Genomic DNA, 27,156 nt, shown 5'->3' on the forward strand with positions numbered 1-27,156 from the left:
TGGAGACCTGCAACAAGTTACATTGCTTTTTGTTTTGTTTTTAAAAAGGTAATTGTCCAATCTGTTTTGGAGATGTTTTAGGTCTCGATTGCTTTGACTGAAGCAAGTAAACAATATCCACGCAAATGAAGATAATCTTCCATCAGGGGACTAAACACCATCATATCTGAATTATCTTATTTTAATAAGTGCTTTTCCGCCTTGCGTTTGATTACAGTGATGCCTTCCAGGAGAGACCAATGTGCATCTAACACCACAATAACTTTTTAAACCGCATGGCATTATTAAATATTATTTGAAACCCAGAATGAGTCACTGAACAAAGCAGTAATTGCCAAAAGGAACAACAGAGCAATCATTTACTTGAAATTGAAAGACCGATCCTTTGCAAACCGTGTAACGTTTTTTGGAAAGACGTGCACGCATACCAAGACATATAACAATTGCAATTTGCTGGTGCATGCGACTGATAACCTTGCGAGGACCAATAATTAAAGGTTGTTCTCCTGAGCTGATTAATATCTAATTCTGTTTTGTTGCCGGCTCTACAGAAGGGAATAAAAAAAAATCCTAAGAGGTTACCATAACAACTTGATTTCCCATCCCCATAGAGCAAAATCCTATGCAAGAAACGTGGCTGCATCAGGAAGTGGTGGCCTCATGTCTCTTCAGACCCTGTAATTCCAAGCATCTAGCACTTTCTAGGATCTAGAACATTCCAGAACATTCATGTTACTCTTGCGGCATCCAAAGCTTTCTAAATCCACAGGGTCTTCTGCAAAACTTTCCTCCAGGATGGACTCCAGATGTTCTGCTCCTCGAGGTGGAGAAGGACACATCAATACAGCCCCAAAATCTCTCCACCGGGGCCTTTTAATACAGTACCTCTGGGACAAAACTGGTTCCTTCCGCACTCTGCCCCTTCCATCAAAGGAGATAGCCTTAAAGGAATGGGCCCACAATTCAAAATTTAGTACACCTCCATCTCCCAGGGAGCTTTTGGTTGGCGTTGGTGACCCACTTTGGGATTTCCAGAGCTCTTGGAAGGATAGGAGGTGCTGCCTCAGTTCCAGAGGTCCAGAGGTCCCAAAGGCTGTCGACCAGGGTGACCAGATGTCCTAATCACAAAGGAGGACAAGACACTCCAAAGAGTAGGATAGCCAAGAAAAATGGAGGGCATTGCCAAATAAAAGCTAACACCACTCATAAATGTAAATCCATGCTTCTCAGTTGTACTCAGAATGGAGGACATTTTGGAATCCCTCCTGGACAGAAGGTTGAAATCCTGGGAAAGGAGGCTGTCAACCCATGGGGCCAACCGTAAAGAACCAGGAGTGTCAAGTTCTGCTGTGCGTTGCAGGTCCAAGTGCCACTAGAGAATGTGAAGTCTTGGAACCATCAAAGCTGGAGAGTCTTATGCAAGAGCTTTCTCTTTCCAAAACTAATGGTCCAGAAGCCCACTGTTTCCAAATCAGAACTTAAGCCTAGTCCTGGATCTGACTTAACACATCCTACCTCAATCTGGAGTTGCAAGACTGTCCCTTTAAGGCGACCTCCTTTGAGGGAAAGGGATGGAGCATGTGAAAGGGACGAGTCAAGTTTGGTCCAGAGGAACTGAAAGGGCCAAAGTGGAGAACTTCATCACACTTTCTTGGAGTAAAGGATCCACCTGCGGTACTCTAAGGTTTTGCTTCACCTTGCTGAACCTTTGGAAGCTATGGAAGATGGCCCAGCTAGATGAGATCTCCATTTAACTTCTCTTACTGTTACAGAAAGCAGGGGTTGGTGGGAAGAATGTGAACGCAAATGCTTGTTGCCATGCTATGGGCCAAGGCCAGAACTCTTCTTCTAGAGATGGAGAGAGGGAAGCTTGTGGGCCATATGTTGGCCCTGGAGGCTGTTCATGTTGCCCCCAAGGTCTCCCAAGCATAAAAAAAAACACCTTTCTGCAAAAAGAAATAAAGTTTTTATGCTCCAATACCCTCAAATGCCCTGTAAGGTTATGGGGGCATACAGGTGGAAGAACTAAGCCTGTACGCCAAGAATAAGAGTTACACAGTCCTCTGGATGCTGCTGTTGTTGATGCTGTTGTGTGCCGTCAAGTAGTTTCTGACTTATAGGGACCCTATGGCAGTCCTATTGCAGGGTTTTCTTGGCAAGATTTGTTCCGAAGAGGCTTGCTATTGCCTTCCCCTGAGATCAAAAGAAGACAAATCTCAGGGTTTTGTAGGATGGAGCCCAGGGCAGTTAACATGGTGCCAAACTGCATTATTTCTGCAGTGTAGCTGCACCCTCAGGGTTGGACTCCTCAACGCCAATATGTCATGGCCCCAATCCAAATCAGGACAATTTATGCAATAGCTTTCCGTAACGTAAAAATCTGCTGGGCAACGACTCATGTAAAAGTTGGCACTACCGTCAAACACACGTCCGTTATAAGAAGGATGCAAAGATTTCATCCTTTTCCTGCAATTAAGGCTGCAACTGGATATATATTTCCCTAAGAGGAAGCCTCCTTGAAAACAGTGCGCCTTACTTCCGCATGTACTGTACATGCCTAGGATTGTGCCATCGGTTATGTCTTTTCTTTCCTTCATCCGTTTTGTGTACAGAAGCAAATGAATCTCTGAACAGCTCCGTGTTCATGTACATGTGACAGGACTGAAATGTGTAGCAAGGGCCCGTTTTTAACAAATGCCAGGCTCTAAATATAGCCCGAGTCACGCTTTAAATCATGCATCTCAAACACAAATTTAATGAGACAAGGACTGTGAAGCAAAGCTGTTTCTACAAGAAGGAAGTTCCTAACACACACACACACACACACACACACACACACACACACACTGCCAACTGGTGTGAATTCAGAGCTCATGAAAGCGATACACTTGCAAAGAACTGATGTGAAATGAACAGGCATGCAACTTTCCCCTGGCAAATAACACATTGCCACCCAATAACCTGTTTATTTTTTCCAAATCTAGGGCTGTGCGAAACCTGGAGTTTCCTTTCTACAGTCCTCATAGTATGTCTATAGCATAAGGAGTAAGATGCTCAGGAACATTTGCTATCTATATTAAGCAGAATGCAGCAGGTATGAGCTTGTGATAGAAACAGGAGTAATTCCTTGATTCTCTTGTAAGGTGAAAAAAGAAAACCTGTGTTTCTTGTTTCAGGGAATCCATCTTGGGGTAGAAGAGGGGATAGGCAAAAGAAGTTGGCTAGAAAAGTCCCTAAAGACACAAGCACAGACTCCCATAGTTTTCTCTCCTATAGTCAGTTAGCAGTCCTGTTGCCTCTGCTCCCTAGAAATCCTTCCCTTCTGAGCTGCTTGCTACAGTCAGAGGGAAAGCCAACCTGAGCTTGTCCATCTGAATCACCTTTCCAATGCACACTGTCCAAACATACTTAAAAATGCAAGGGCGAGTCATTCCCTCCACTCTTGGTAAACTATGAAAGGACCTCAGACTGGGCTCTGACAAATGCAATTGCTGGTGTGAGACCTGACCTGAATATTAAAAGCCTTTCTTCACTGCTGGGCTGCAGAGTGCAGTCAAGGGAGTTCCCCCCGAGTGCTATACCTTTGCAAAGTGATCGGAGCAAGACAAATGTCGCCCCCCAAACATCCTCCGGGATTCTTGGATGAAATGGATTATCTTGATCTGTTTGTTATCTAGATCCGGGCACAGCTGACTGATCTTTCCACTCTCCTCCTGAAGGGTCACCATAAGTCAGATATGACATGAAGACACACAACAACAACTTGCCAATCGCAACAGAGATCCTGCTTCTGATTGTCACACTGGAGATCACTGGAGAGGTGGAAGCATCAATATGCTGTGCCCTATAGATGGGAGAAAAGACCTCCATTGCTCACACCAGCTGCTGCCCAGTAGGGCAAAATTGGGGGAGTCAGGCTAGGAGATGCTAACTAACTAAGCTAGCTTAACTAAATGGCTGATTTAGGATTTCAGCCATGACTGTTTAGAAAAGTATTTATTCATTTATACAGTGCGCCTGCATCATACACGGCTTCAAGCTTATGCTGAAGCTGTGTGGCAATTGGGCAAATGGTGTGTGTGCCTGTGGCACATATGCAACCCTGTACCATGAGCACGTACCCTCATTGTTTCCAATGGGGCACGAGCATATGCAGAAATCCACTTACGCGGGTGATCCAGAATGGATCCCCCATTTAAGGGAGGGACCCACTGTATAAATCTAGAATTGCGAGGTGGGCTCTGTTTTCATTTTTGCATCTGTTCAAAGCAATTTTTCTTAACTTGTGCACGAAGCTAGTCCAAAAGTTACCAAATGGCGCACTGTATAACACTGTTCTTGCTCAGGGGAGCATCCTATATTTGCTGCCATGACTTGGGGTGATGGTGTGAACAGGATGCTGGGTTACCTGGGTTGAGACCTCCCTCCCCATCCCAGAACATCCAGAGACATTGGTTGACACCAAACCTAGTGATACTGCTACTTTGTGACAGCTATCACATAATGATAAATCCTGGCTTTACAATATTTTTGGAGCCCAGTTTGGCTCAAGGGACAATACTAGGAAACGGTTGTGGCTGTCCTGTTCCATTTCATAGAACAGTTCAATTTCATTCTCCAGCCACCTTCAATGGAAAACTTGCCCTTGCATCAAAAGCCTCCGCAAAGGCCTCACGAATTCAGTTTATTTGTTCTAGGGTGAGAATGAAAAATACCCGTTACTTGACTGTAAGTAGTTTTTAATCCTCCCTGCCCTCCCTCAGCTCCTGGCTTTGTACTCCAGCCTGCAATAACTATTTTCTCCCACGTTTCCCATTCTTGGCTCGCCAGGATGTGTAGTCGCCAGCTGTTTGCTAAGATCGCCCTTTGCTCTTTCCCCACCCAGCTCAAATACTTCAAGACGTTTTGCTTCTCAAAACTTTGGCTCAAGACAAAAACATAATCCGGCAACAACAAAAAAACACAGCAACCCACCGGCTTCTTGGACAGCCCTTGATGTACAAATATGTCAAGGGGGAACGGCGTTTTTAGAAAGCGCTCAGCCACCTCCTGGAGACGCCAGAGTCCTACATGCAAAGCCAGCAACAAGTTGTGTTCCTCTTGTCAGAATAAGTTCCATCTCTCTATGGGGTGGATTGGGAGCATGGGTGGCCCACACTTCGAGTTGCCAGATCTCAGGGCCTAACCTTTAGTCTTCAGTTTTCCTGGACATCTCCAGATGGGAGACAAGGATGCAAATTCTCCAATTTTGGTGTGCTTAGTTCCTGGCAAGAGGAAAGGGCTGGGGGCAAAGCTCAGCTAGAAGCTCAGTAGCTTGGTACAATTTGTTTCTGCAACTTGCAAAGACTTTTCAAGGGAGTCAATGCATTGACATAACTTATTCCTTTCCTCTCAATTGCAGTTGCAACTTGCAAAGGCATTCCAAGAGAGTCAATGCATTTACTTAACTTCCTCCTTTCCTCTCGGTTGTACTTGCAACAAGGTTCACTCTCCATTTTCTCTGCATCCACCTTCCACTTAGAAGCAAACAGGCTATGCTAGATTTTCTTTATCCCAACCTGGAAGCCATTAGCAGACACTGAGTTTGGCTGAACAGCTTTGCCCAGCGTGTGGCAGCCATATGGGTGGCCTGGACTGAAAAGGCTGAGTGTCTAATGCTTTGGATTACAATTCCCATCACTCCTAGCTACTCCCAGATTGGAGAAGATGGGTTTATAGGGAGACGTGTGTGTTCAGCAACATCATTAGAGTACCCTGGCAAAGCTGGTTCAGTTGTGGGCAGGGTTATATTATTCAGATTCATTGCAAGACTGGAAACTTCATTTTTATCATGGGCTCTGTTTGCATGGGTCAAATACAATGTCATGGCAATGAGTCCAAACAACCCAAGACCCAATCCCTGGTCCTGGTGAGAACTGTCTGGATGATCTCTGGACGGTTCAGCACTGAATCTGCCATATACCCACCTTAAAATATCTTTTAAAATGTCACATTTTGCTCTGGATCTTCCAAGAGGACTCGAAAAATCTTGAGTCCCAAATAAAGATTAGAAGGAGAAGGAGAAGTCCCATTTGGAGCAATTGCTGAATGGTGAGGCAATACACAGGTCAATCCTATTAACTGAATGGGTCTACTCTACTTAGGATTAACAACAGCAGTCAGGTCCTTAACTTTAGTGAGGTCAGTCAGCTCTAGGGTGAAGGGATGCCCCTCTCCCTGCAAGATCTTGGCATAGTATTTTTCGGGGGTGGGATTGGAAAGTAGTCTGTTTCCAAAGATGAAACATTCCTTGCTTTATCGTCTTTCCTGCTCTGTCTATGGAGCAACACTTCTATACTGTGTAAACAAGTGGTCCTCTTTCCTTGAGTTGGCATTCTTGCAATCAGCCATGTATTTGCAGTAATTGCAGTAATGGCTCCCGATTAATTCACGCCGCCACGCTGATCCGCGACAAAAGACCGACGGAGAGCGCTTGGGCGTGAAATTGTACACAACTACGGGGATGAAAAGCTTGCAAAAAATAAGAATAAAATAGTACCCATTAGTGGGGATGGCTTGAATCCAGAGCGCAACAACTCCATTTGTTAGCTGCCCTCCAGTTTTGTGCCAACTGGCTTTTTTGTTTACAGTAGGGACAGACTATCCTTTTCATGCATTCCTTCATCCGCACAAGGACATTCGTGGGCATACGAGGAAACCCATTAGCCGTGTGCCATCCAACCAACCGACACTAACAATGCCCTGTGAAAAACTGAGGGTATGTCAAAGTCAAATGCAATTCCTCGCCCATGAACCTTGCCCTGAAAAACTGTTCACCTTTCACAATGAAAAGAAAATGAACAAGGGTTATATGCAAAACACCTAAACTGACCCAACAGAGATGATTCTGCAATAGGGATGGGGACAGCAGAAAGCCCCTTCAAATGTGTGAAAGCACACATAAATACCACCCCAAGTACTCTGTATTATACCCCCAAATTCCTATTTCCCTCTGCAGTCCTTCTCAAAATGGCCCCTCCTGTTGCCATTTTGAGAGGGACTGCAAAGGGACATGGAGGTATTTGAGTTTGCTATGTTGGGTGGATGTGGTCCAAATGGGGGACCTGAGAGAGACTTATGTGCAATGCATGCCTATTCACAATCACACCATCAATGCACAATGCAGGATGATGCAAAGTGGCACCACTTGTGTAACTCTGCTTTCAGAACCATCAAATAAAAGTGACTTATGCATTGGCCAAAAATGCTCACCTCCTTATGCAAAGCAACTTATACATACATAAGATACCAATGGGATATCATCCAGGAATGAGTTGCTTTTCTAGTTATTCCCCTTTACACCCAAGTAAAGCTGAAATGCACAATGGCAAGGGGGAAAATGGCACAGAAGAGCAACTTTCTCCCCGGGTTTTTTTGTTTTTTACTTGCAGAACAAATCATAGGAGAAAGCAGCATTTCTTTATAAAACGCTGGTGGAAATTTGGAACTTAAAATTGGATTGATCCATTCTCTCTCTTCACCGGCTAAATAAACGGATTAGAGACGCAGCGAGGGAGACGGAGCATCCGCAGGGACACAACGAGGCCTTTCTTTGCACCGTCTGAGAGGCAGGGATTATTCAGTGCAATTTAGATCTCTATCTGTCTTTCCCTTTAAAAAACAAAAACGCAACAATAAGCCTGCAGTGGAGTAATTCACGAAGAGGAACACACTCTTCTCTGAATCTGAGGGGTGTGATGCGGGAGAAGATTCATCACCTAGCCAAGAAAGTCATGGTAGACCACCATTCCTCCTTGAACACATCTCATTTTGGAAGCTCAGCTTTTGGACCCGGTTCATTCTTGGTGAGGGACCACCAAGGAGCATTAGGCCAGGCTAAGAAAGAACTTCACCTGAAACCCAGGAGAGAGTCACTTGCTTTGGATCAGAGTTAGCAGCATTGGATGAGATGGACCCAAGGTCTCACCTTGTATAAGGCAGCTTCTCATGGCCTGAATCCTGTTGGTTGCACCCAACTAGAGTAGACCCATCAAGGCAGTTATTGAATGATGTGTCAATACTTCTGTAGCTTCCATTAATGGGTCTAATCTGGTTGGGTCTAGCAATAGAAATTAGGCTCATGTTTCTATGATAAAGGCTGAAAGAATGATGATGCATGCATGTTGATTGCAAAATCCCATCTCCATAGATCTAGGAAACCTGGAGGTAAAGTCTAGAGCAGTGCCATATTAGTGAATATTGCACACCCCAAAAGGAAGTAAGGGAAGGAAACAACAGCCTGAATCCTATTGTTAGTCCCAACTAGAGTAGGCCCATTGAATATATAGGATTCACCAACCATTACAATAATGCCTCCATCTCGGTAGATACCTCTAGCCTCTTCAGGAGTTAGTATTGGACTTAACCCTGCCCCATTTGATGACATTTCAGCAGAACTGAGTTCTTGTTTTAGATGGCAACTCTGAGCATCTCCCAGGAGCCCCAAACCAATATCTCTGACCTAAAATTCTGGGAGCTGCATAACATCCCCAAGCTCTGAATTTCAACATTTCCTCCCTTATCTTGCACACTGACATCCAGATTCACCAACACACACCTTTCTGGAGTAGAAGTAACAGCAGTAGGATTCTTGAGTATCCATTGTATGCCTGTATATGAACATCCTTGAGTATCCATCCTTGGATATCTATCATTTCCTTGAGTATCTACTACATCTTGAAGCCTCTACTACATCGTAGCGTATTGCATCCTTGGCTATCTATGAAGATGTTATCTTGAGTGTTCTATGAGGCCCTTGAGTATCTAGTGCATCTTGGGCTGTCATTCTTGCATGATCTTGGAAGCAGAGAAATAAGATGTCTCCAATGCTTACCTAACACAAACAGCTCGATGGTGAGGTTTTTAGCGAGGCCGTACTTCATGTTGTTCAGAATTAAGGTATAGTTCCCAGTGTGCTTTCCTCTCACATCCCTGATGACCAGCTTGTACTTCACCGAATCGGGTTCATAGCAGGTGTTTGCGGGAAGTGGCTTGCCATCCTTGTACCTGTTTGGACCCATGAGAAAAAGGGAATTAAAGATGGTTGAGAGAGGAAACAGAGGGAAACTTTTTGGATTAGTTGGATTGCTCACAGTCATTAAAGTTGAGTTGCGATAAATTATAATGAAGCTGATCTAAATGTACCATGCATTTACCACTTGTTTGCTCCAACATCTAGCACAAACTAGATGTAGTCCTACATGTCTGGGGGGCAATCGTTTTATGAAGGAAATGAAGCCCATGTGGTCTCCAAATTCATCCAGGAATTGTATAAAAGTCACTGAGATGAGCATCGCAACACACACACACAAGAGTTTACCCTTCTCCATGTCAGCAACCTGTAACTCTGTCAATACCTTTGGGATTGGACCCAAGAAACGCACTGACCTGCACCAATGTGCTCATGGCTAATTCAAGAGTAGCTGTTTTAGGAGTTTATCACACTGGGGCTAATTTTGGCATTAAAGAGACATTAAAGCACATTTAAAGCATCCTGCAAATAAAGCGAAAATGGCAAGTAAATGTGCGAATGATCACATTTGCGCAATTGTGCAAACAGTGATGTCGGAAACGCATTGCCGCTGAAACCCCGAAAGCAAAAAGATGCACGTTAATGCTTCTTTGTGACCACTTTAATGGCGGTTTTGTGTGACTGATTTTGCACAGACCTATGCTAGTTGGGATTAGCCACTGGAATTAGTCTGCAGCAGAGAACATAAAGTAGCAACTATAATCCTAACTTTCTTATTGAGGTACAGATTTTGTAGACTAGACCAGGGATGGGGATTATGGAGCCCATTTGATATTGTTGGACTGCAATCTCCAGCATTCCTAGCCAGTATAGATAAGGGTGAAGAATGCTGGGAGTTGAAGTCCAACAGCATCTAGAAGGTTACATGATTTTCACTGCAGGCAAGGTCTCAATGAATGCAATAGGATGGTCTTCCATGTAGACATGTGCCGAATTGCTGCTCAGTTGTAACATCTCTCCCTTATCCCAGAGTTTCCATTTTCATTGTCAGTCCAAAGTAACTCCTTGATCCTTACCAGGTCACACTGGGGTATGGAAAGGCATCCACCTTCCAAGCCAGTTTCAGCATCTTATGCCCTTCCACAACCTCGTAATACTGCTTCTTCTTATACGAAACCCGGAGGAAAGCTTTCTCTTAAATAGAGAGAAATAGAACGCCAAGAGTTAACCTCAAGTTTGTTTTGCAAAACAGTAACAAAGGTACAGATGATAAAAATCCTCTTAGTCCCAAAACTAGCATAAGAGAAGGACAGAATATAATATAATGGCAGGGGTTTGCATGAAAAAGGCAGGAAAACCCTCTCATATTCCCAGCAGGAAGAGCGCTTTTGCAAATGATTCATTCTCCCATGTGTGCAAAGATTTGCACCCCATCTTTGCGACGCTTTGCTATTTTATATACGGTTCATATTAGAAAATCTAGTCACTCCGTCGAGAAGCCAGCCTTACTGTAGACTGTCACGGTGACGCTGGCCTTCAGTTCCCCTTGGGTTGTGTTGAACACTTTGCAGATGTACAGCCCCTTGTTCTCCATGGTTACGTTCCTGATGGTTATGTTGCTCGAGCTGATGTACACGCTCTGACTCCGGTCCAGATATTTGGAAGCACTGTAGTTCTAAAAGGGGGAGAAGGCAGAGACAAGAAGCAATCTTCCGCTGTTGAACAGCTCTTACCATCAGGAAGTTCTTCCAATGTTGAGGTGGAATCTCATTTTCCTATAGCTTGAATCCATTGTTCCAAGTCCTATTCTCTGGAGCAGCAGAAAACAAGCTTGCACCATCCTCACAATGGCACCCCTTCAAACATTTAAACAGGGCTTTCATATAACCTCTTAATCTTCTCTTCTCCAGGCTAAACATACCCAGATCCCTACATCGCTCCTCATAGGGCTTGGTGGTTTCCAGACCTTTCACCATTTTGGGCATCCTCCCCTGGACATGCTCCAGGTTTGTCCAAAACCTTAGAAAGCCCCCAGCTCCCTAAAGCCACCACCTTAAAAAGATCGGCCAAAACTTAGTTGAAAATGGAAGCTGAAAGTTACTTCCAGTCTCACTTCGAGCTGGAAGTTGGTCAAACTGGGGTGTTGGCCATGAAGCGCTATCATGCTCAGTCCACAAGGCACCCATGGGACCCATAACAGCTGACATGTAGTGATATTTAAAACTCTTAGGTCCAACCTGAACATCTGAAAGATAGCTCCAAAAATTGTGGCCATCACAGCATGAACCTGACTCAGAGGATGCTTGAAGAAGTAGGGCCACTATCTATCTATCTATCTATCTATCTATCTATCTATCTATCTATCTATCTATTGCTTTAAGTGGTAGACAAGGGACTAAAGAGCGACTGAGTTACTCACAGTCCTTCCAGGGCCTTTCCACACAACAGGAACCCGGCCGTTGTATGTCGTCTTCCCTTTGCATTCCAAGTGGAGGGTCTCTCCTATCATTAGCTTTTCAGGAGCTGCGGTTAGAGTCAGGTTCCAGACATTTTTCTCTGAAAGACATAGAAACCAGGTGTTGACTGTCAAGATTGGACAAGAATTCAGAGACGTAGCCATGTTAGTCTGGAGTATCAATATACAAAGGGATCTTGAGATTAACTATGCAATATAAATATATATCTGTAGCCTTGGTCTACTTCCTCAGATGCATGAAATAGGGAAGGTTGGGAGACAGTTACAATGGTGCCACTATCGTGACTACATAGAGCATGTGAATAAAAGTTGGTTATGGATGTATAATTCCAGTTTATGGATCCATAAATTCTGTACCCAACCCTGCAGTATTCAATAGTAGTTGTTGTGTATCTTCAAGTCATTTCCAACTTATGGCAACTTTAAGGGGAACCTGTCATGGGGTTTTCTTGGCAAGATTTGTTCAGAGGGGGTTTGCCATTGCCTTCGTCTGAGGCTGAGAGAGAGTGACTTGCCCAGGGTTACCTATTGGGTTTACATGCCTGAGCCAGGATTTGAACCCTGGTCTCCCAGTGTCTTAGTCCAATGCTCAAACCACTGCACCATGCTGGCTTTCAATAGAATGGCTATTGAGAGGCTCAACTGAGTTCTTAATGAAAGAAATGAAACTGCAAAATGCAGGAAGCTACTTGAAGTTTCATTCTTGTTCCAAACAGCAAAATAAGATACAGAAAGGAAGACACCAAATGTCTGGCCAATAACCAGCAAAGCGTCAGTGGTGCCAAACTGCATTAATCCTGCCGTGCCGCAGCAGCCGGAGTCTTTCAGATACTCTGGACTCAAGCCATGTAGGTCTTTAAAGGTCAAAAACAGCACTTAAAATTTAAGTTGAGCTTTTAGAAATATAGTTTCCAAAGAAAAGGGGAAGGCAAAGGGATGGAGGAAATGCAGAAAGAGCAAACAGAAGAGACAATATTCAGTGTCTCCATGCTAGAAATCTTTGCAACTGGAGAGGAACATTTTATTTGGGAGAGAACAATTCTAGTACAGAGTTTTTGTTCCATGTACCATGGATGGAGAAAGCCACTCACCCACTTTCTGGGGGATGTAGTAGGAGATGTGCGTGTTGCCATTGAGCGTTGCCACACACTGGAGCATGGTGCTGAAGAACTCGAAGGAAGGTGAAGTGACGAGGAATCCTCTCTTGGGATCCCACTCCATCTTCTCATAGGTGAATGTCTTGGGGAAAGAGTGCTGAAAGCAGAAGAGAGAGGGAGAGAGATTATGATGTTCCCTCCTTTAAGTCAAGACATAACCCAAGTACAGGCAACCGTGTTTGTTAGGAACATGAACCTTCATAAATTTCACTCTCATGCAGAAGAACAAATGATTTAACCATTTTTCCTCCCTCTTAAAAGAATCTGCACCATGTTTCACAGTTTACAGTGGATATCTGCTGGGGTTTAGTTCCAAGACACCCCCCCCCCCCATGGATGCCAGAATCCATGGATGCTCAAGTCCCATTATATACAATGGCACAGCAGAATTGTGTCTCTTAGGTCCAAAACACACTGCAGGAATATTTCCCGTTTCCTCTGTGACAGTGGAACAGATTGCCTTGGCAAGTGTTGGACCCTTCTTCTTTGGAGGTCTTTAAGCAGATGTTGGATGGCTATCTCTCAGGTGTGCTTGAGTTGGGTACTTTTGCATGGCAGAGACTTGAACTAGATGGTCCTTGAGGTCCCTTCCAACTCTATGATGCTATGATTCTACCTCTTTCCATTGGCATCAGGGGGAAACAAGGACTGTTCCACCACTCCTTTATGCCAAGGATAAACAAAGTACATGCTCATCGTCTGAGGCTGCATCTTTAGAATTAATGCAGTTTGACATGTTCTGGGCTTTGTAGCTTTGTGAGAGAGTTAACTATCTTTGCAGAGAGTTCTGGTGCCCCAACAAACTGCAAATCCCAGGCTTCCATGACAGTTAAAGCATTACTAATTAGCTTACTTGCTGTTCACCGCTATGATCTTTGGAATAGCGGTATATAAATAAAACAAATTATTAAATTATTATTATTATTATTATTATTATTATTATTATTAATTCTGCAGTGTAGATGCAGCCCAACTCATCCTTTACTCTTCTGTATTAACCATGAATTATTTTAGCAGAACGCAATGCTGCTATATGGTCAGGGCAAATAATCTTTTGACCTCTTGGTTACCCTCATACCATTTTCTTTTTTGGGGAAATAACTCTGCCTTTATGGAGACTTATGATCCACCCAATATTAATGTTACATTCGAGGGAACATTTGTCGCAGGCTTGAATTTCAAGCCCAGCCCTCGGAACCGTAATCCGATTTCAACAGACACGTTGAGTTACAATCTTTTTTAGTATTAGCGGCCCATGCGCTTTCCGATAAATATTTAAAGCCAATGGAGTGCAGTCATCTCAAAGTATAATGGAAACATAAGAAGTGTAATTTATGAGGGGGGGGGGGGAAAGTACATTGCTATAGGAATAATAAAACGGCATGAAGTTGGAGAGGAGGACTCTACGGCGGAGTATCCCCCGACGGTTGGGAAAGCGGGACGGAATAAATATTACATGCGCGCCCATGTGCGTGGACATGCATGCGTGTGTTGAACGTATTAAAAGTTAATCAAGAGCAGGAGAGAAGGGAGAATAATCTTTCCAACCAGTTGAAATTTTTAAAGTTATTTTTTCCTTTGTCCTGAATTTATTAACTTTGGAGGAGGATGTTCTAAATTTGTCTGATCCTTTGACTCCTTCCTTCCCTTCCTTTCCAACTTCCTCGGAGGACAGGAAGCAGCCAGCATGTCTCCGCGTAATATTTCCCATCGAGGGTAAAACAAGCGACGTCCGTGCCTTAAATGGCAAACCCAAGGTAAACACGCACCTTCGCAAAGAGATCCGTCCTCTTTCTTGGAGACGTCTCTCCTTGGCTCTCCAAGAAGCACCTTCCTTTTTCGGATAGGAACTCGAACCCCACCCCATCTGTCTCCTTTCCAAAAGAGGACTCTTTGGCCCAGATTTCTTAGCCGCCCAAAATGGAAACATCCGTTCGTCCGCCCCAAGGCCTACTAAAAGAGCCTTCACTACCGAGAAATGACCGGCGCACAGTTTGGCACAAATGTCAGGTAGGAGGGAAAAAGTCACCGCTCTAAAAATAAGCTGCTAAAAACAAAGTTCACGGTTCAAAGGCAGGCATGGGATGCTACAGGTACCTAGAGGCTGGGGATGATGAGGCTTTTAAGTCCAACATCTCTGAAGAGCAATAAGCTTTGGAAGACTGGCGTAGATCAATTTTAAACCTTTTAAACCAAATCTTTCCCCAAATCTTTATCCCAAAGACTTGTTCCAACAGCCAGACAGTGCGGTGTAGTGGTGTTGGAACAGGACTTTGGAGAAAGATTTGGGGAAAGATTTGGTCACTGCAGATGGTGGAAGGGAATGCCAACCTCTACAAAGAGACACACACACACAAACACACACACATATATGTACGTATGCCAATATAAGGCAGACTTAACCCTTGTATGTGCCACTAATGGGATTGCAACCTGTGCACATCCGTATATTGGGAATTACATGCATTTTCCACAGAATCATTGAGTTGGAAGAGACCTCCAGGACCATCTAGTCCAACCCCATTCTGCCATGCAGGAACTCTCAATCAAAGCACTCCCAACAGATGGCTAGCCAGTCTCTGTTTAAAAACCTTCCAAGAAGGAGACTTCATCACTCTCCAAAACTATGTATTCCTCACTCACTTCCATGACAGCGTTCTCTGAAGATGCCAGCCACAGATGCTGCTGAAACTTCAGAAACAAACTCTTCCAGAACATGCCCACATAGCCTGAAAAACCCACAAAAAACTACGGATGCCAGCCATGAAAGCCTTGGACTTCACAATGTATTCCATTGTCAAACAGCTCTTACTTTCAGGAAGACCTTCCTAACGCTGAGGTGGAACCTCTTTTCTTGTAGTTTGAAAAGAGATCTCATCTCACTAGTTAACAGCCTTGTTCCACTGCTTTGAGCAGTGGCCTCTTGGATCAGATTCAGTTTAAGGCTACTTCTCTTGGATAAGACTTGCATTTGATCCCACTTTAACCTCCATGGCTCAATGCAAAGGAATTCCGGGATTTGTAGTTTGGTGGGGCACCAGAGCTCTCTCACTAGGAAGGCCAAATAGCTCTCAAAACTGCAGGAACCAGAATTCCATTGTACTGACTTGTGGCGAGTTAAAGCGGCACATGGATGCACCCTTGGCCAAAATGCACTTACCAGCCGCAAAGTCGGCTTGATGTCTGGTGAGGTGACGCGGCAAGGCACAGTGATCACATCCGTCGGGTTAGTTATATAGATCACATCAGGGTAATATAAGTGCGGCTCCACAAACAGCCTTGTGGGATCTGCAAAACACAGAAAGAGAATGTGACTAGGCAGGGTTGTTTCACTGTCAGAAGTTCATTCAGCTTGCTCTGAAGGTATTTACTTCCACAGTGCCTTATTCATTCTTGTAAAACATAAAACCATGCACATAACCTAACTATGTTCCGTCACAATCCTGTAAAGTAGGTTAGGATGAGAGATAGTGGACATCCTGAGGGTTGGCATCCAAAACATCTGGACAGCACTGATTTTGGGGAGAATAATTCTGGCACAACTTTGAGAGTGCTCAGATTTAAGATTATCCAAAGATGTAATTCTTTGCTAATTTCATATTTGATGGAAGCAATGGGATAATTTTAGTAATTTTATTCTCACTTAAAGTCATTGAAAACAGCATAGATGCATCCCATGCTGGGAAATTCACAAATACAACCACTTACAGCAAAGCTCTCTGGTTTATTCATCCCTTCCAGCATCAACTGATATATAAAGTTGGTCACCCACCTTTATATATCAGTTGTCTGGGAACATGAAACAGTGGCTAGAGGTTTTTTTGGGCTGCCATGTTCTAGAAGAGTTTATTCCTGACATTTCGCCACCATCTGTGGCTAACATCTTCATAGAACCCATGAAGATGCCAGCCACAGATGCTGGCGAAACGTCAGGAATAAACTCTTCTAGAACATACCCTCATCGCCTGAAAAACCCACAAAAAACTATGGATGCCGGCCATGAAAGCCTTCGACTTCGCAGTGGTTAGAGTGTTATTTCAGCACATTGGTTACACTGGAGTAACTGCCAGCAATGCCAAGGAATGCACTTTGCAGAGCTATCCATGGCCTCCTAGCTTTGATTTTTGATCCCTTGCTATCTGCTTTGCACCATTCTGACTTGAAGCTGCTCCATAATAGTTTCAGGAGCCATTTTGCTGGACAGTTCCCCGATACAAAACTCCAAACACAGCTGCCTTGTGTTCTGTCTGTTGCAGAGAATGATCTCTCTGGCTTTAAGCAGAATGGCAGCGAGGCACAAATCTTGCGCCTGGTCGCCGGGCGATCCAATAACTCTGGGCCATTATGCGTTTTTCCTTATGTCTCAGATTCTAGACGCATGGTATGAAACCCCTCTGTGAGTGGCATGCTTTGGCTTTGCCGTACCTTGTTACATTATCTGAGCTTTGCTTACAAAAGAGGTTGAAGAGAAGGCAGTCTTGGAGTCTGATCCATCATAGTAAACGAAATGCCAATTGCCACCACATGAGGGCAGATAGGGCGAATTTATCATAGCCAAATGTTGCCCTTCTTTGCTCAGCCCTGTCCAGAGTTTGTGATTCTCTTAGCATGAGAGCTGGGGAAAGGGAGAGGAAAGGAGAGATTGCAGTTCCTGCAACCCAGACCTTTAAGTTGGTATCAAACTGGTATAACTGTTTATTGCAGGCGCTGGAGGCCATTCTTGGAGTTTCAGACTCCATGAAATGTTTGGCCACTTGTCTTACCTTGGTTGACTTTCTTTTTAAATGAAGTCACTCTGATTTCACTGTGAAGCTTCTTTTCATTTGCTCACAGACACCTCAGCCTTGGTTTTAATACTATAGCTATCTATCTATCTATAAATATGTATATATATTGCAGAAACAGACAAAACCACAAACTACTGAATGACTCCAAACTGGTCCCCGTGATTAATTGTGAGCCGACATCTAACTGTTCCTTTTAACAAAAGGGAGTTTCACCTGAATGCAAATTGTAGGCAACTGTCTAGCCAGGGGCCAGGATGAAATCAGCTCTCGAGTTCGAATCTCATAAGCCTTCCCTGCAAAATGATGGCTTGGAAACCCATAACTGCCTTTGTCTAGCCAGCAAGTGCCCTTGGCAGATGAGAATGCTAGGCCTTAATGAGTTGCTGGGAGACGTGAACGTTTTCTCCAGTTGCCCTTGGGCATGGTCAGGAAGACAAGAAAAGACCCATCTCTCTCCTGTGTAGAGGCACTCCTAGCGAATCAACACTAACTTGGTAAGTCAACCTTTCCATAAACCCTCTTGATTGAATGAGTCTACTCTAGCTAGAACCAGGAATAGGATTCAGACCCGACTTCACAGAGGGATTTTCATCGGTCCAAAGCTATGTCTCCTTAATGGTTTAAATCAGTGGTCCCCCAATTTTGGTCCTCCAGATGTTTTGGACTTTGACTCCCAGAAGCCCTAGCCAGCTTGGCCAACAACCAGGAATTCTGGGAGCTGAACTCCAAAGCAACTGGAGGATCAAAGTTTGGGAAGCACTGGTTTAAATGAATGAGTAAATAAACAGCATTTCAGCAAAATTCACTTGATTCATAGGTTTTTTTGTGGGTTTTTCAGGCTATGTGGCCATGTTCTAGAAGAGTTTATTCCTGATGTTTCACCATATCTGAAGATGCCAGCCACAGATGCTGGCAAAACATCAGGAATAAACTCTTGTAGAACATGGACACATAGTCCGAAAAACCCACTAAAAAGATGGATGCCAGCCGTGAAAGCCCTCGACTTCTCATTTGATTCCTTTGTGAAGCAATTCCAGCACCCCAGTATCTGCAAGCAATGATTGCCACGGCAGGAATGAATGTAAGTGCTGCAAAAGGCAGCTCCTTTCCCTCCCATCCAAACCTCTCTCTTTCCCCTCCAAGCTAACAAGGAAGAAAAATGAAAGAAAATGGCCATGCGCCGCTATGCACGTCTCAGGCCAGAGGCTGCAGAGTGTTAGTGGTCTTATCAGCTGTCAGGGAAGTCCAAGGAGGTGGAAATAGCCCTTTTTTCTGTAGCTCCTGCAGACAGGCTGTCTGACTCCGCAGGTCACCAGGAGTTTGCAGGAAAGCTGGCCGGGTGGGGCTTTCGCATTGGGAACCCAACGCAGGTCAAGGATCCTGTCCGCCCCAGAGAAAGAAGCAAGAAATGAGGGGTCTGCAGAGAACAAGATCAGCTGGAGAAAGGAAGTCGCATTCATCAATTAGGCAGAAAGCAAATGGGGGTATTCAGCATAGCTAAAAGGAAGGGCAAAACGTGGGCATGAGTATGTGTTGTGTGTCTTCATGTTCTTTCCAACTAAGGTGAACCTATCATGGGGTTTTCTTGGCAAGATTTGTTCAGGGGAGGTTTGCCGTTGCCGTCGTCTGAGGCTGAGAGCGTGTGACTTGCCCAAGATCATCCACTCGGTTTTCATGGCCAAGCGGGAATCAAATCCTGGTCTCTGGAGTCATAGACCAATGCTCAAACTACTACGCTGGCTCTCTGTATCCAAACAGGTGCATTATTTCTTTCTTCTATATCTCTGTAAATGCAGTCTTTTTCAGCCAGAGATCCAAGACTTTAAAAGGTCAAGCCACAGAAATAATCACCCGCGATCTGAGACCTCTTAGACAGAACAGAGCGTCCTGTTTTTCATCTCAGGATTATTTGTGAGCCTGGGCAATCTAACAGAGATATATATAAAAGTGAGATTTTTATCCAACTGCCAAGGGTATCTCCTCCAGGCCGAGGTTCTTGCATCCCTTCAAAACTCTGTAAAGGGAGGCTGTCAAAACAAAAGCAAGGCCAGGAAACGGTAGCAGAGGAGCAAGGCTTCCGTTTGGATGCCACCGAGGGATTGCAGCTCCAAGCCAGCAGCGAGGAGAGAAAAATACTATTCTTCTTCTCACCCTCCGGTGCTCTCAAAGGAAGCACTATTTCTTCCTATCTCTGTGTTGTTTTTTCTCACCCCACCTGCCTGTGACCCATAAATAATGGCACTGCTTGTTCAACCTCCTCCTTCCAAACCTTGACCCACATACAGCGCTTGGATGCACAGCTCCCTGCTAACAACATTTCTTGTTGTTATGCGCCTTCAGGTTGAGTCTGATTTGTGAAGGTTTTCTTGGCATGGTTTCTTCAGGCGAGATTTGCCATTGCTGAGGCTGAGACAGAGCCACTTGCCCATTGACACTCGGTGGGTTTACATGGCCAAGCGGAGATTTGAACCCTGGTCTCTCAGAGTCCTAGACCAACACTCAGACACCATCCCTTGTTGTGTGCCTTCAAGTTGAGTCTTATAGAGACCTTTCCTTAGGCAAGATTTCTTCCAAGATTTGCCATTGCCTTCTTCCCTGAGGCTGAGAGTGTGTGACTTGTCTAATGTTACCAAGTGGGCCTCCATGGCCGGCCCTGGTCTCCTGGAATCCTAATCCAGCACCTTTTCATACGAGGGCTAATTTATCATGGCTTTAAACGTCTATGTTGCACTGGCTCATTTCCTTGGTAATATTTATTCCAAGTAGATTTATGAACATGGGAAATATCAGCCATTTCCTTCCCACTGCAAGAAAGAGAGAGAGAGAGTCTTCAAAAACCATGCCGTCTTTGAAGTCCATTCGCGATTTGGGACTAATTCTGTGCAAACTTTGCATGTGGTTGTTGTGCACAGAAAACAGCTTTTTCACTGTATATTTCTCATGTTCCTTGAAATGCAAGGTTGATTTCTCAGCTGGAGAGACAGATGACCACGGGAGGCATTTTCTTGATTCAATCAGGGTTCCATCTCTGACCGCAGCAGGGAGGATTTTCAGAACGCCAAACTGCGTATTATAAAAAGGCGAAACTCTCAGGTAGCCCCAGGTGAGTTTTTTGAAAGCTCACGTTGAGCGAAACCAAAGGACTCCAGGTCACGCTGGCCTCTGCTTCACCAAGGGCATTGCGTTCAATCAGGGAATTGGATTTTTAGCCCCCCGTTTCGTCTTGCGGCGCAGATGCAGAGGTGGGTCAGGAGGGCAAGATACCGGCAATCAGAAGAGAAGGCCGTAATGGGAAAAGGAAACGGCTCAGGACTGGAACTGGACTGATAAGGACACCAAGGGTATTGTGTTGGAAAGAGGAAGACGTCCGCGATTGTATAGGAGGACAAAGAAAACAAGCCATTTAATGTATGCTCCTGTAGGCTGTTTACTGACAGATATAAAGCCTGGGACTGCCAAGGAAGGTTAGGGCTATTACCTTAAAGTGGATGGGTGGCCTTTTAAGGGTAAGGATGGCGATGGCGATCCAGGCTGGCATTCTACTTGGGTCTTTGTAAATGGCCTTACATTGTGTAAAATTACTTTGAATCATTTTGCAATGGCCTATTTCCATAGGGGCTGCCACGATGCTACCACATCCATTGTGGAATGGCAGAGTAATTGAAGCACCATGGCCGGATGCGCAATCAACACCAATATGCCTTGGAGCATCTCTCAGTGTGCATCTGGACACTGGTTAGTAAGTGCACCCAATGTCTAATGTGTATCGGAAGTGCATCGAAGCTCTCTGATAGACCAGGTTAAACACCCCACCGGACTATAAATCCCATGATGAAGCCATGACAGTTAAAGGGGTGTCAAAACACTTCATTTCGGCAGTGCGGAAGAGCTATCAGTCTGTGCTGAAACCTGGAGTAGGTCCATCATCCCACTGACTTGGAAACCATCAGCCATGGCCAGCAAAAATTATAAGCAAAGCAAGTTCTGCTACCATCCCTTCTAGCTTTCTCCTTTGCAGTCATTTCTTTGAGGTCAGGTTCCTTAAATGGAGGTTCTGGTTACCAGCCACATAAAGCATTTTATCCCCTGCTTAGTTGTTTTGAAGGTCCAGTCGTTCCAGTTACCAGCCATACATAATGTTGCTTTTAATTGCACTGTCTTTTAAATCTTGTAAGATGCTCTGGGTCCTAGTTTTGGGGAGAGGGTGAAATATAAATACTACTACCACTGCTGCTACAACTACTATGCAGCATTCAAGCTCAGGAAGTGCCCAAGTTTCTCATATGCATTTTCCTGTTCTTTTCCCTGATGCAGATTGCAAAGTTTCCCACCCATTCCTGTCTTTTACACAGAATCGTGGGTCATTCAAGGGGAAGGGAGACAAACCGGTCCAAATGTTTACCTTTGACGAAGACATATAACTTGGTCTTGAGTTCTTCGTTGGAAGGGAGGTGGCTGTAAAAGCAGGTGAAGTAGCCGGTGTCGTTGGCAACGGCTTGGTTGACCACAAGCCTGCTGCAGGTCTGTGATGGTCTGTTTGGACACTTGTGGACGTTCACGTGCCACCGCTTGCCGTCAGTGAAGTGGTCATTTCTCCAGAACCACATCAAACCCTGCGCCCCCCTGCAAACAGAAAATGGGGAAATATGAGGTGAGATCCTACCTGATCCTTGTGTAGCTACAAAGGATGCTAGGATCAGGACAAAAAGTCGTTCACCCCACATAGCTATGGAGCTTGGAAAAGATGATTTTCTCATTGGCACAGTTGTATTTGTGGGAATCCTACATATGTCTAGGGCCCACATTTTGGGCATCATCATCATCATCATTGTTGTCATCATCTTATATATATTTCTAGAGACTGGGACCCAAAGCAGCTAACAGTCTAAAAAACGCAGTGCAAGTAAAAACCTACAAAATTGACATTTAAAATGGTACTAAATTATTACACTATTAAGAAGAGCATTTGTATAAAAATAGCATACAATTTTAAAAAGATAAAAATCACTTAAAATATTATATACTTTAAAACAATATACAACCCCAGGACTTTAATTTTTTTCTCTATTGTTGAAGGCACGCTTCTTTGAGGACCTTTCTAAAGCATTATTATTATTATTATTATTATTATTATTATTATTATATGTATTTGTATCCCGCTCTTTTCCCAGGACTGGGACGCAGAGGGACTTGATAGCATTAAAAACAGTACAATTAAAAACATTTTTAAAAAATGTACATTAAAAAGGAATCAAATTATTACTGTATTGACCCGTATACAAGTCGACCCAGGATATTAGAGTATCTTTTGGGGCATAAATGTTTCGACTTATAGTCGAGTATATAATACAATACCTTCGAACTCTAGATTCCCTGGATCTCACCTGCAAGTGATGGTGAAGGTATCCCCGGCATTGACTACCATCGTGTCTCCGTCAAAGCCCAGTTCTGGTTTCAATGGCCCATCTTCCTTGGCAAGTCCTGAACCAAACAAAACCCCAAAGAAAAGAAACATAATATAGTAGGTGAAAACTCATTAAATTAAATTATTATTATTATTATTATTATTATTATTATTATTATTATTAGCTTCCAAAGCCCAACAGTTTGCATCTGAAAGACACAGACGACAGATCTGTTGGTCTAGCTGCTCTTCCATGCTGCAGGAATAAAACAGTCGGACACCATTTTGACTGCATCCGTTCTGAGATTTGTAGTTTGGTGAGGTATTCTGCCTGTTCTGTCAGAGAGCTCCAATGCCTCACTAAACTACAAATCCCAGGATTCTGTAGGATAGAGTCATGGCAGTTAAAGTGGTGTCAAGCTGCTTAATTTTTGCAATGTTGATACACCCATGGCCAGTCTATCTATCGATCTATCTAGTCTGCATCATGGGCTGCATCATCTAGAAAACCAAGGGACATAAAGATTGAGGGGTCCAGGTCCCCCCCGATCTCCTTCCGCTTCTATGGCTCCTTTGTTTAAATAACCGCCACCAAACACCCAGCACCAAGGCTGTAAGATGTTTCCAAGGAACATGGATACTGGGAGGCTGCATTTTAGCATCCTAGCAAGCATGTTAAAAGGGTTTTTTACCTTCTTAACATTCCTTGGCCATACTGAAAACTCAGCAGGCTTATGCGGTGAAAAGAGAACAAACTGGGCACAGAAGAGCAAGGAGAAAGACGTGGAGGCGAGTTCAATTCCACTTTCAACAAGAAGGTAATTTGGAAGGCAGGTAGGAGGCCATCTTTGAAATCTGGATTATTATTCCCCCCTCCCCGCCCCAAACCTTGATAATTTCCAAATATGCAGCACACCACAGGATTGCGCTTTACAAGCGGAACGAACTGGATGGAAAGGGAACACACAATTCACGCACATTGCTGTGTCGGTCAAAGGTATGCATCTCTTCTACGTTGTGCCAGAAAATGTCACTGTGACATCTGAGTCAAGGATCCCCGCGTCCGATTGACGCAGCAGAGCAAGCGGAAAAGAAAATCAAAGCGTGACACAGAAGGGGAGGCCAAGTTGAAGTGTTTAATGACAGTAAGAAGGAGATGCCAAGGAGGAGGCCATCTTCCCCGAAGGAATGTGGCACGGCACCCTCCAAACGTGTCGCTCTCCTGGAAACTTTTCAAGTGCTTTGTCCAAGCAGAGGCATGTCCTCTGAGCAAAGGTTGAGCAAATGTCAGGCTTCAAAGATCTGCTTCTGGATAAACTGAGCTGTAGTGCTGAAGAACGGGAGAGATTTGAATCATCCCTTTTGCATGAAACCTCCCCTTGCCAAAGAGCCATCTTGAGTTTCGCCCTGTGCGACATCCAGACCATTTTTAACCTGCAAAAAGAACCTCAGATCCACACATCTCTAAACAATAGACAATGAGTGGCAAAAGACCCTTACTGTTGAACATTAAGCTAAAATAATGGCCACAGAGGATTTCCGTAACTTTAAAGTGGATGATGCAGACATTGAAATAGTCCAAGACTTTCCATTCCTTGGCTCTGTCATAAAATAAAATAGAGTTTGCAGTAAAAAAAATAAATCAGATGAAGATTAGGATTTGGAAAGAGTGAAAGGTGAAAGAGTTAGATACGATCTCTCAAGTGTAATGATACCTTATTGAACCCCTGGCCTAAATACCCTGAAGGCACCAGATCCCATCGGATCTTGAATGCTAAAAATGGTTAGGTCTGATAATACGTGGCTGGGTCTCAGGTGCTGCAGGCTACGTTTCAGAGAAAGGCGATGGCAAACTACCTCAGACTGTTCCTTGCCTAAGAAAACCCTATGAACGTCATGGGATTGGCATAGATCGACAGGTGACTTGAAGGCACACGCATGCACCCCAGAGTCAGGATTGCCATGCCATTGCATTTCCAATTTCTATGTATGATTGTGAAAGCTAGACAAGGAACAAAGTTGACTAAAAGAGAATCAATTGAAGGAAAATCCTATGGATACCAACAGACTGCCAAAGTGACCAAAAAATGGGCCATAGAGCCTTTTGCATAGACTCATAGAACCACAGAGTTGGAAGGGATCCCAAGGAGCATGCAGTCCAACCCCCTTCTGCCATTCAAGAAGACAACATCAGAGCATCCCCGTGACATATGGCTATCCAGCCTCTGTTTAGAAATCTCCAAAGAAGGAGACTTCACCGCCCTCCAAGTGTCTTTCACTGTCAAACAGCGCTTACCATCAAGACGTTTTTCCTAATGTTGAGCTGGAATCTCTTTTCGTGGAGCTTGCATCCAATGCTCCATTGTCTTCTATTCTCTGGAGCAACAGAAAACAAGCTGGCTCCCTCCTCAATATGACATCCCTTCAAATATTTAAACAGGACTATCATATCACCTCTTAACCTTCTTTCTTCCAGGCTAAACATCCCCAGATCCCTAAGACATTCCTCACTGCAACACCCAAAACTGGTCACAGTATTCAAGCAGAATAGCAGAATGCTTCCCATGATCTACTATACTCCTAATGATGCAGCCTAGGAGAGCACTTCTTTTTCTAGCTGCCATGTTGCACTGTAGGCTCATGTTCAGCTTGTGGTCCATTAAGATCTCTAGATCCCTTTTGCATGCACTACGGTCAAGCCAGGTATCACCTGTCCTATACCTGTGCATTCAGTTTTTGGCAACAGGACAGCACAGAAAGAGTTAAAATAAGTACATAAATATAAAAGCTGGCATCTTTGTGAACTATACATCTACAGCCATAGAACTACATGGCCATCATGATACACCTCTTTTCTGATGGATGTCACCATTGATATGATTTGCCACTTTCCCTGGTTATAATTTCATTGTGCATGGTAGGCATTGGTGAGTAAATATTCATCATCTAACAATATACAAGCTGAAGAAGACCCATTGAAGTCAATAATAAGTTAAAAGGTAGCTAAACCCAATGATTCAGTCTCTCTCCTAATGTTGGGACCAAGAAAATGACTGAGGTCCCTGTGAATAGTCTGGAACATGACTAATGCTACTATGACCTGAACATGTCCATTGCACATAGCCAAAAAAGTATAACCACTTGTGAAATAGACCTTACACCAATAGGATTCCCTCTGTAATATATGGGCCCATACAGACAGGCCAAAATAAAGCTGCTTCGGGTCACATTGGAGGTATGCTCTTTGGATGATGCCTGCGTCCTAAGAGGCCAGAAGCCGCGCCAAAGCCATGCTCCAGTCCTAAGAACTGGAATGCAGCTTTGGTGCAGCTTCTGGCCTCTTAGGATGCATGCATCATTTAAACAACATACCTCCAAAGTGACTCAAAGCAGCTTTATTTTGAACTGAACTCAATGGGATTGGCTTCCCAGGAAATATGCAAGGGACTCTGGCATAAAAATGCGCAGACGCCCATGCAGCGTATCCACACAGCGATGCTAATATCTTGCAGGTCAGATCTACAATCGTCCATCAGGCTTGTCAAGCGGAGCTGCCTGTAGTTAAAGCTGCAAAACGCCTGTTCTTTAAACATTTCCTTTCCCAATAATTGCTTCATGGCGGGGGATTTCCATCCCACTTTGCAAAGTGATAACAATTCCAACCTACCCAATTGCCCTGATTTAATTGAGGTGAGGACTTTTAAAGGCGCAAGGTGGAATAGATGCCAGTTTTTGTTCCCCTAAACTGCTTACGAAGGTGCCGTTATGGGAAATGCAATGACAGTTTCCGATGCGAGGTCTGGCCAGAATTGCTACCGTTGGCTCTCAAGACTCGGCCGTAAAAAGATAACTAATAATTCTGTTGGAAATGAGAAGAAACAAGAGCAGGATCTTGGCGCATCTGTGAGCTTGGGCATGAACACCCCGAAGATCGTGATGGATATCAAATCCCCTTCATCCCAGGCCACCAATCCCATCACAACGCCAACAAAGTTCGAAAGGGCCTGAGATTCATGATAAGGGGCTCAGATCCCAAAGGAAGCAGGGCTGTATCTTGAATTCCTGCTCCGAACCCTTCCCCTTAAAAGAATAGGCTTTTCCTGTTGGACCACCAAAGGGTCATGTTGGCTTCCTCCTACAATCAGCAGCAGTTGTTTCGTTGTCTTTTTTATGGGGTCACTCCATCGCTTTTGCTTGCTTTTTCGGAAACACTTTCTTAATTGCAGGGGCTCCTTCAACGCTTTCCAAAGACAAAAAGGCTACCAGCTGGCTTGCTTTTTTAACATGCCGACCTAAGTCCAAGAGATGGTCCCCAGACTAGC

At 44.2% G+C, this 27,156-nt stretch overlaps 1 protein-coding gene across 2 annotated transcripts in view; it reads right to left on the bottom strand.

The window, feature by feature from the left end:
• Positions 1-27,156, bottom strand: part of LOC149308773 (vascular endothelial growth factor receptor kdr-like) — a 93,877-nt gene that overhangs the window by 48,616 nt on the left and 18,105 nt on the right. For both annotated transcript variants that reach the window (XM_089536437.1, XM_089536436.1), the window contains exons 2-9: positions 22,815-22,911; positions 21,833-22,053; positions 15,804-15,931; positions 12,578-12,740; positions 11,430-11,566; positions 10,520-10,685; positions 10,087-10,204; positions 8,873-9,045 (exon numbers count right to left, since the gene is read on the bottom strand). In XM_089536437.1, coding sequence (XP_089392563.1) covers positions 8,873-9,045; positions 10,087-10,204; positions 10,520-10,685; positions 11,430-11,566; positions 12,578-12,740; positions 15,804-15,931; positions 21,833-22,053; positions 22,815-22,911 — 1,203 coding nt within the window. The remainder of the gene's footprint in view (positions 1-8,872; positions 9,046-10,086; positions 10,205-10,519; positions 10,686-11,429; positions 11,567-12,577; positions 12,741-15,803; positions 15,932-21,832; positions 22,054-22,814; positions 22,912-27,156) is intronic.

This window comes from Sceloporus occidentalis, unplaced genomic scaffold (assembly GCF_023333645.1).
Source record: "Sceloporus occidentalis isolate IW3139 unplaced genomic scaffold, rSceOcc1.0.p SCAF_8, whole genome shotgun sequence".
NCBI lineage: Eukaryota > Metazoa > Chordata > Lepidosauria > Squamata > Phrynosomatidae > Sceloporus > Sceloporus occidentalis.